This window comes from Temnothorax curvispinosus, unplaced genomic scaffold (genome assembly GCF_003070985.1).
Source record: "Temnothorax curvispinosus isolate PA1 unplaced genomic scaffold, ASM307098v1 QBEX01005896.1, whole genome shotgun sequence".
NCBI classification, from domain to species: domain Eukaryota; kingdom Metazoa; phylum Arthropoda; class Insecta; order Hymenoptera; family Formicidae; genus Temnothorax; species Temnothorax curvispinosus.
Genome location: NW_020215676.1, coordinates 1 through 9,884, shown reverse-complemented (window position 1 = coordinate 9,884; position 9,884 = coordinate 1). Strand labels below are relative to the sequence as shown.

Genomic DNA, 9,884 nt, shown 5'->3' with positions numbered 1-9,884 from the left:
TTTTCTATCTAAAAAAGTCTTACATTAAAAACCTTTACTTTGCATAATAAATTTTAAATTTAATATTTAAATGCATACCAATAATTATATTATTAACTATATTGAGAAAAAAATGGTAGTTTATAATGTTTCTTGCACTCTTATTAAATTTATTTTACCTATGCATGTTCAAGCGGCCAAATTACGAGCAACAACAGAAGGATAATTGGATAAAAATAAAAACATATGTAACGAAACAGTTAAAAAGCTTTTTTTTTTCTTAGATAAAGAAAAAGAACATTTTTTTATAAACGTTTATCAAGTAGACATTTTAAAATTTTAATTTCATAAAAAACATTTTTAGAAACCGGTATGTCGTACATTGGACCTATTTTTGCCGTCAATAAAACGTCAGAAAATGACGTCGTTGGGATGTGACTTAGGACCGTGAAAAATACGTCATTTTTACGTTAAACTTTAGGAATAAATGACGTAACATACGTCATAAAATGACGTAAGAATCACGTCATTATGACGACTGTCTGCTACCTGGGCACTTTCTTAAATAAACAATACACATGGGTAACAGTGAGTTCTATTATAATTCTCGTAAAGTTCTGAACGTGTTCTAACGTTTATTTCTAAAGAGTTCTGACGATAAGCATTATTTATTCATATTTTAAATAATTTTTATCGCCCAAGAAAGACGCATTTACGAGTATGTGGGTGAGACGCTGTAGAAAATCTCGGAGTTCTGGTTTATATAAAATATTTTTCGTACAGTTCTAAGCATACTAAAACAATTTCTAAAGAGTTCCGGGCATTGGCAATGTTGTATAATTCTTAAATAAATTAATAACGCACGAAAGTCAGGAATTTATCGAGAATAGGATCTTTCTCGAGCGATAAGAATTATTTAAAAAATGAATAAATAATGCTTATTGCCAGAATAAAATGGGACAACGTTAGAACACGTTCAGAACTACACGAGAATTATAGCAGAACTCACAGAACTGCCGAAATACGGCCAGCGTCTCACCTTATTTTCGATAAATTCCTGATTTTCGAGCAATATTAATTTATTTAAAAATTATACAACGTAGCTAGTGTTTGCTAAAGTTAATAAACATATATATACAACGTAGCTAGTGGCGGGAACTCTTTAGAAAATGCTTTAGTATGCTCAGAACTATACGAAAAATATTTTATATAAGCCAAAACTCCGAGATTTCGCACAGCGTCTCATCTTCTTCTGTCATGATTACTTTTCGGTTAATATTAATTTTTTTAAATATAACACAAAGATTCTAACGCTCAGAACTCTTTAGAAAATGTTTCAATACGCTGAAAACTACTCGAAAAATATTTTACATAAACCGGAACTCCGAGATTTCAACTGGCGTCTCAACCGGTATACTCGTTGCATTGTAATTTTTTTAGTACCTTATAATTAATTTTTTTGTTTTTATATGGCAAAACTCTTTATAGAACTGTTATAGAACTATAGATCTTGCAAAATCTGATGAGATAAATTCTTTATAAAACTGTTATAGAACTATAGATCTTGCAAAATCTGATGAGATACAGTGGTGGAACTTGTGTAGGACAAAATGAGACGCTGCGTGAACATAGCGTCTCAGTTTGTACTGACGCGTTTTTTGAAAGAAGCCAGAACTCTCAGTAATTTGTGAGTTTCTGCAAAATGAGACGATAGCTTCACACACACGTTAGAAAGAGAATGTATAAAAAATTATTAACGGAGATATTTTAATTTAAAAAATCATTAAAATATATATTTTTCAGGAATGTTTTATAGGGAAATGAAAAAAGTGAATAACGTTAAACTTTGCATGTTTTCTTCACTTTATTTTAAAAATTTATTTTTATTTTTTAAGTAACAAAAATGCTCTTTTTTCTGTTATATCCTGGTCACTATAAATGACAGACGATGTAAATAATTCTAGCTGTTTTAGGTATCTAAAACAAAAAGCTAAAATTTTCTTATTCTGCAGGAGAAGTGTGCAGGCTATCGTCTGAATTAGAACTAAATCAATATTTTCATTCTGAGCGGCTTTTTTATTTAAAATATTATAACTTTTTTCAAAATTTTATTAGTATTTTATTAAAAAAAAATGTTTATTCTAGTTCAGACGATAACCCATATCACTTATTCTGAATAAGAAAATTTTTGGTTTTTACGTTTCTGATACCTGTCGATTTAAGCTGCTTTAACTGTTATTCTATTCACTGGCGAAATAAATTTATTATTCTGATTTTTAATAATATAAGGGAAATAAGACCGTTTTATGACAGTTATACAATCAATCAATATTAAATAAGCCGTGTACGATCCGAGCTTGGATCTTAATAGCCTAATAATATTTTTTATGTATAATTACACGTATATTTTTTTCAATCTTAATAAATTGCGCGCTGACTAACTTGTCAGACTTACAACACAGCTCCTGTTGGAGTAGTAAATTTTTTACTATTATTTAAATCGATTTAATTAAAGGGGTGTGAGGGAATTTTATTAATCTAATAGGAGCTGTGTTGTAAGTCTGACAAGTTAATCGGCGCGTATTATAGTTGATTAAAGTTGGAAAAATATGTAAATATAGTATATAAAAAATATTATTAGGCTACTATAAAATCTAAGCTCAGATCGTAAATGGTTTATTTAATATTGATTAATAATATTTTTGATAAAAAAGCCGCCTAGAACCTAGAATGGAAATATTGGTTTAGTTCTAGTTCAGACTATAGCCACATATACTTCTTCTGAATAAGAAAATTTTAGCTTTTTGCGTTTCAGATACCTAGAACAGCTAAAATTATTTACACCGTCTGTCATTTATGGTGACCAGGATATAACAGAAAAGAAGAGCATTTTTGTTACTTAAAAAATAAAAATAAATTTTTAAAATAAGGTGAAAAGAACATGCAAAGTTTAACGTTATTCACTTTCTTCGTTTCCCTATAAAAAGTTCTTGAAAAATAAATATTTTAAAGATCTTTTAAATCAGAATACCTCCGTTAATAATTCTTTACATTCTCTTTCTGACAGAAGAGATTTTACCACTTCTCAATATAAATATAAATTTATCTTGTTATGGTTTTATTCGATTATTCCGGCGTTTTTATATTTGTGATTTAATTAGATTATTGTTTACTTTGTTTATATTATTAGATGATTGTTTAATGTTTTAGTCTAGACTAATGTTTAATGTTTTAGTATGTAAACTTAAACATTAATTATCATGTTTTTTTATATTTATCTTCTTTTATCGTAGTAATCCGTTCCGAAGAAGACTAAGTACAGTCGAAACGTTAAGCATGTGTATTGTTTATTTAAGAAATTGTTTTTATTTTAATTCAATACCTCTTTGTTGTTGCTCGTGGCCGCTTATAAACATTAATAGCTAATATAAATTTAATAAGAGTAAAAAAAACATTATGAACTACGTTTTTTCTCGATATAGTTAATATGTAATTATTGTTATGCATTTAAATATTAAATTTAAATACTATTATGCTAAAGTAAAGGTTTTTAATGTAAGACTTTTTTTGATATAAGAGCGCCAGAACGGGGATTTTTATACATTACATTTACGAATTTTAGTTTTTATGTTTATAAATATTTTTTTAATTAATTATAATTTCAATCTTTATATTTATAAATTTCAAATATATATATATATATATATATATATATATATATATATATATATACATATATTTATTTATTTATTTATTTATAAATATAAAAATTAAAATTTGTAAATATAAACGTAAATGTAACGTATAGCGCATCGTCGATTTGCCAACGCGAGACTCGGCATTCGGCGAGACGCGAGGAGCGATACCCGAAATACATGGCATCGTGGCATAGCCGGCGCGTGCTAAGCAGCTACGTCACAGCTCAAGCGAGAAGGAGACAGCAGATCGTATGTCTGCCTATGGCTGCATTCGGAGAGCGTGCTATTAGCGCTATTGTATCATTCTATCTTTATCGCTCATTAAATGTAAAACAAGGATAGAATAAGCAAATAGCGCTAATAGCGCGCTCCCCGAATGCAGCCCTTCTCTCCCCGCTCGAAGCTTGCCGAGTGCCGAGTCAGCCGACTGGCATATCCCCTCCATCTGAGTAGTTCGGACACGAACCATAGCACGGACATGAACCATGTTTGTACCGTTACCGAGCGTAACGACGTAGTTGACGTCCACTTTCTCAGGCGGCGCGTCAGTATACGTCCACTGGAACGGAATGATCCCGGTGGCCGCTCTCAGGTTTCTCTCTGGTTGAAAGATATAATAGGAAAATATCAACAATAAGTTGCGTGCGACTTTACCGACCGTAAATATATTTTATATGTTTTTTCTTTACCGACGTTCAACAAAATTTTATTAATTATTAAGAGATACGCTATATAGCCCAAAGGTGGGGCTGAAGGCGCAACCGGAGTTAATAACCTCAAAAAAATTATTAAGAGATAGTATAATTTATTCAAATTTTAGAAATCTTTACAATTTCAACTCCAAAAGTCTAAATTAAAAAAAAAATCGGCGGTTTCTTGCGCGTCCCGCGGGCAAGAGCCGAATACCTAACCTAACTTAAATTCGACCTAACCTAACTAATTAATCTGCTGTTTATCCGTCACTTACACGTCGCAGGGGAGCCCAGGGGAGTTCTATACTTGTGACAATTTTGATTTCAGGGTAATTTGAATTGATTTTCTCTTATATCGTAATTACGGTAAGATTATTTAATTTAAAGTTTTAAACATTAAATTGCGTGTAATAGCGATGCAATGGAGACCGTACCGAAAGACTTGCGTGGACTGAGAGCGTGTTTGGTATGCTCATTGGTTAAGGTTCGTATTTCATTCATCTTCTGTTACAATACTGTAGTAACAATTCAGCAATGATATATTTGCATAATGATAATAATCAATTTTAACTAGACTGTAATTGCAACACCCGTCGAACTTGTTTATCACCTTCGGAATGACTGCAATTGACTGCAATCGTAAATTTATTCCGCAGACCTTCGACCAATTCGAGTTTGACGGATGTGACAACTGTGACGATTTTCTACGTATGAAGAACAACAAGGATAATGTTTTTGACTGTACGAGTTCAAACTTTGATGGGTAATGTGCAGCAACAGATATACGATTATCTAGGAGTGATTTTTTTTACAAGACACAGCAGTTTTGTGAACAAATAATATTAGCTTATCAATTATTTGGATCTGTGAACGAAAATTATTAAGGATATGTTATATATTCCAAAAACTCGAGTAATGTTAAATCCAATTTTGTACTTGTAGCTTTAATTTTAATAGTTATAACAATTCAGAATATTAACAATGCTTTGTTTCAACAAGTAATTCTATTATAAAGAGATTTAAAAAATAATTTTGCCATATTATTTATTTTGTTTGCTTGTGTTTTATTTTCTAGAATGATTGCTGTAATGAGCCCAGAAGATAGCTGGGTATGCAAGTGGCAGAGAATAAGTAAGTTTATTACCGAGTAATTGAAATCCTACTTGAGTATATAATTAAAATCCTTTTATAAATTATTACCAATTATAGTTGCTTCTTACTTTTGCTATATCTTACTTGCTATATACTTTTTCTATTTTATCCCAAGAATTTTTTTATATTTTTGGTTCAAAGTTGTAGTAAATCAGTAAAAAAAAGAAAAAAAAAAATAAAAGTCACAAAGATAAATATGTGCAAAGTAATTTGTAATGTTTAGAAATAGCTTATAATACATATTTAGTTATTTTAATAAATATATTTATTTCTGAGATTTTCATCTTTAAACGTATAATACATTTATACATATATATTATTCTGATAAATGCCAGTATGTATTAATCTAGGAACATACTTATGTGCGTATATACCGTAAAGATCTGTTTAAGCAAAATGCTATGCAAACCCTTTCAGAATTTCAATTTCCTCTCAGTCTAATTACGTCGATGATAACCACTGTTAATTTCGAGATTCTACTTTTTTCAGATCGTTTTTGTAAGGGTGTTTACGCCATATCAGTATCAGGACGATTACCAGCTGGTGTCATCAGAGAAATGAAGAGCAGAGGAATAATATATAGGCCGCGCGATACCAGTCAACGTTAATTATTCGAGATTTCTATGTATGATGTAAATATTGAATTTTCCTTGATACTTTATAATTAGATCAATCGAGATACGATCATTGTTCATTTTGTTAAGTTAAATATTATACAAATATTCTTGCATGGCCAATTTAATTACAACATCGTATGTCATCCAGAATTTCTGAAAAATATAAGTTTAATAAACGATTTATATTTAACGATTTACATTGAATCTGCAGTTTGCTCTGTTTATATATGCATGCGTGATTTCACTAGATTAAATGCAAATTGTATCAGAACTCCACTTTCAAAGACCTTTTAGCGTGACTTTTAATGTGATCTTTTAGTAACTCTTTCAATATGAATTTCTATGCATTACATTAATAAGATCTGAATAGTATATTTTTAGCTTGAATTTGAAAACCTTGCAATATGCAGGTTAGCATTTAAATGTGACTCCCTGGACATATAGTTGATTGACAAATTAAAGAATATCGCATCACCGGCAATTGACTGTTTACACAATTGAGCCATAAATTTGCGCACGTTACATGATAATTATTATCGTTATACACAACTCGGCCACTCGTGATAACTGTTAAACACAAGGAGCAAGACACACATTCTCCCTGATGTAAGGGCCAAGCTGGTAGTTCAGTGACAATCTGAAATATATTAATACAAATGTATTCCAGAAGCATGAGAATGAATACGCGTATTAAAGAAGAAAATATATACAAGATATATATAAAAACATTAATAGAATTAATTAATATGTGCAAAAATATTAATAACACTCATGTAGGCAATACTTACTGGTATATTTGCGTAAAAAGGTTCCATTTCTGCCCAGATCCGATCAATGTCCATTAAAAGGTCATCAAATCCAATAATGTTTATATCCAGCTCTTTATATGAGAAATTAACGCGTCTACAAACAGCTGCAACTTCAGCTAATTCTAATGACAAAATATATTTTATGTTTTTTTTTTATAGTCCTATTACACATCTTGAATAAATGAATGAAAATATATACAGTACGCGTTTTATTTTAAATAAAATGTATTACTAAAAAAAAAAACACCTACGGCAAAGAAAGTTATATCCCTGGGCTGAATTTAAAACTTCCTGCAGAACTAATTCTGACGTTATATTGGTAAATATATTGGCTGCAACTTGTAGTAGTAAAACACAACTTTCCATATATTGCTTCCATTCCCAATACACGGTCTGCAACAGAGAAGCGCTTTGATAATGTACATGTCAGGCAAGCATTCGCTTCGTATCTCAACTTTCTGACACAATTCAATTACACGTGTACCTGCTGCGGAGCTTCTACAACTTGATCTTCCTCTATATTAGAAGGCAAAAATGATTTAAGATCTAAGCTAGGCACAGATCCAGAACGTGGCAGTGCTTCGGATGGACCGCTAATCAACTCTATACTATTTATCGAAATAGCATCTTCTTTCTGAACATTCTTCCCTAAGAATAATATATACTACTAGATTCAAGCGAAATGGGGACACAAGCGAAAATAAAACTGTAGCACATACCACATAGTGAGTAGCACTAACCTGTCTCTACCAATTGTGCTTCAATTCCATCATCAAGTTTTAGATTATTGAACGACTCAGACACCTCAGATACAAAGTTGAGATCTGCTAAGTTATTGTTATCGGCATTAGCGTGCGTTTTAAACTCAAAATCTGCAAATATGTTACTAAAGCTTTCAATATCCAAAGCGTCCGATATCGATGGATTAGCAGGTGGTTGCTCCGCCGACATAAATTCTCCGAATTCGTCAGCCGACTGATTGTTAAAAGTTAAATCTACGCTCGCATCACTTGTAACGGGTGCTTCTTGAACTAGCTCGCGCAACGCACTGTATTTATCCTCGACTTGTGGCAAACTCATTAAATCTTGTTGAACAGAATCAGATATTTCTACCGTAACGGCCTACAGATAAATTTAAACACATCAGCAAAAATTATACTGACATTAAACTTACAGACATAAAAGGCATACTAGCTACATAATTGACAAACTCGTAATTGTCGTTTACCTTTGGTGCTAACTCCACTTTAGGCAATACCTCTTTATCGCTGATGCTGACAGGCTTCGCCACACCCGCCAGACTGTTAAAACTGTCGCTATAATCTTTAGGCGTGTCGTTATTTCTAATCACAGTGTCCTTGAGTATTACTGTCTTGGACTGATTCTTTATTCCGCATTTAGGAAACAGGTCGGACGTGGATTCCATCATTATGGACTGATCTTTACTCTGATATGGCAAACTCGCAGGTGCGGGCGTGCGAATTTGCGTATTAATATGCACGGTTTTCGTTCCGACAGTGGTCCTCTTGACTTTGTCGACTGTCTTTTTCACTCCTAGATTGTGATTAGCGAGTCTGCTGCCAATCGCGGAACCCTGCTTGCTGTCCCAGATTGGCATGGCGGAGACGCTGGGGATCGGGGCGCTCTGAAACTCCGTAAACTCATCACAGGACTCGTCGAAGGACGACGCAGACGGAACGTCGGCTTGAACACGCGGATTTTGTCTCGCGTCCTTGAACAGATTATTGACGTTAATCCCAGCTGCGCCAGGCACCTGAATCTTTCCGTCGAAACAGGACGACTTTCCAGGCGTGCCGCCAGAGAAGGATATAGTTGCATCAGGCACTGTGTTTACTTGAGCTCTAACTTTAGCTTTTCCCTTAACGTCGGGAATGTACTTTCCTTCCACGCCCATGTTACTACCGGGTTCCTCGTAGTGCTGGAGTTTCGGGGGGTTCGTCTGCGCGGCAGCAGGCTGCAGATTCATCAGGCAATCTATGTTCAGGTAGGGCGTCGGCGGAAAGGGGAGCAAATGCAGTATATCGAGACTGTTGAAGCTGTAGGACGTCTGAGCGGCCGCCACGAGGGCCAGCACGATGTACAGCTCCTGCTCGGTCAGCTGTCCGGCGTACTTCTGGTTGGCCAGGCTCCATATGTGGCCGAGCACCTCCATAGGCAGCTGGCTGGTGAGCAACAGCGGGAACACCTTGTTGGTGTCGACGAGCAGCTCGGCCTGGACGCCGTTCGACCTGACCCGATCCTCCCGCACCGCCTCCCACACCATCTTGTAGACCGGCGGCAGGGTGGTCGAGTTGGTCCACAGCCAGCTCGGCAGCTGGTTCAGCCTCTTGTTCGCGTGGCTCTTGTTCATGTTTTATTTCCCCCCTCGCGTGGACCGGCGAAACTCACCCGGCTACGAACGTCGCTTGCGAATTACGTGAACTCGTCGAGCAGCATGAGCCCATCGTTCAGGCTGCTAGCTCGATACATACATCGACATTGGCAAAACACGGGATGAGGTGGGTCGAGCGCGTCTCCCTTAACCACCCCTTAACGTCGATCGCGCGAACGCTCGAGACTCGCGGTGGTGCAAACGTTACCCTTCTTCCACATGGTGGTGTTCAGCGTGAGACGAACGCGCGACGGAGCACATACGCAATCGTCCTTACGTCAACTGACGAGAGCGACCTGAGCGACATCGATCCCGTCACCGCCGGCCACCGAACCAGAGTCCCCTGACACCTGACACCTGACCAGTTCTGACACTCCAAAGTCCAAGTACTCCAATTGACTTCGTTAGGTCTGTTCCTCTTTCTGCACTAGGTTGTTTCTCGACTTTTCTCTTTCCAGAGAAAAATCTCTGTCTCTTTAATTTGAACATAGATCGTTCCAGATGCAAAAAATGGAGAAAATTTGAAGAGAAAAAAAGGAAAAGTA

General features: G+C 34.9%; 2 protein-coding genes across 3 annotated transcripts; one reads left to right on the top strand and one right to left on the bottom strand.

Annotated features, from left to right (window-relative positions):
• Positions 1–4,506: 4,506 nt before the first annotated feature.
• Positions 4,507–6,335, top strand: LOC112455224 (transcription elongation factor SPT4). The gene is made up of 5 exons (XM_025017018.1): positions 4,507–4,698; positions 4,784–4,853; positions 5,026–5,132; positions 5,445–5,500; positions 6,011–6,335. The coding sequence occupies exons 2-5, from the start codon at positions 4,791–4,793 to the stop codon at positions 6,127–6,129; spliced, it is 345 nt and encodes a 114-aa protein (XP_024872786.1). The 5' UTR covers positions 4,507–4,698; positions 4,784–4,790; the 3' UTR covers positions 6,130–6,335.
• On the bottom strand, positions 6,200–9,695 carry LOC112455223 (synergin gamma-like). Of its 2 annotated transcripts, XM_025017017.1 has the most exons (7): positions 8,176–9,695; positions 7,688–8,069; positions 7,432–7,595; positions 7,199–7,340; positions 6,927–7,069; positions 6,535–6,775; positions 6,200–6,291 (listed from the first exon to the last, which is right to left on the bottom strand). In XM_025017017.1, exons 1-6 carry the CDS (start codon positions 9,316–9,318, stop codon positions 6,557–6,559), a joined length of 2,193 nt encoding a protein of 730 aa, XP_024872785.1. In that variant the 5' UTR covers positions 9,319–9,695; the 3' UTR covers positions 6,200–6,291; positions 6,535–6,556. The 2 variants fall into 2 exon arrangements, with proteins under 2 accessions (XP_024872785.1, XP_024872784.1); XM_025017016.1 differs by lacking the exon at positions 6,200–6,291 and having other exon boundaries at positions 6,430–6,775; positions 8,176–9,694.
• Positions 9,696–9,884: the final 189 nt, after the last annotated feature.

Coding starts and splice junctions, on each gene's coding strand:
- LOC112455224 (XM_025017018.1), top strand. CDS start 4,791: ATGGAGACCGTACCGAAAGACTTGCGTGGACTGAGAGCGTGTTTGGTA. Junction 4,854..5,025: donor TGGTATGCTCATTGGTTAAG/GTTCGTATTTCA, acceptor TTTATTCCGCAG/ACCTTCGACCAATTCGAGTT. Junction 5,133..5,444: donor ACGAGTTCAAACTTTGATGG/GTAATGTGCAGC, acceptor TTTATTTTCTAG/AATGATTGCTGTAATGAGCC.
- LOC112455223 (XM_025017017.1), bottom strand. CDS start 9,318: ATGAACAAGAGCCACGCGAACAAGAGGCTGAACCAGCTGCCGAGCTGG. Junction 7,596..7,687: donor AGCACAATTGGTAGAGACAG/GTTAGTGCTACT, acceptor TATTATTCTTAG/GGAAGAATGTTCAGAAAGAA. Junction 7,341..7,431: donor TTGTAGAAGCTCCGCAGCAG/GTACACGTGTAA, acceptor TCTCTGTTGCAG/ACCGTGTATTGGGAATGGAA.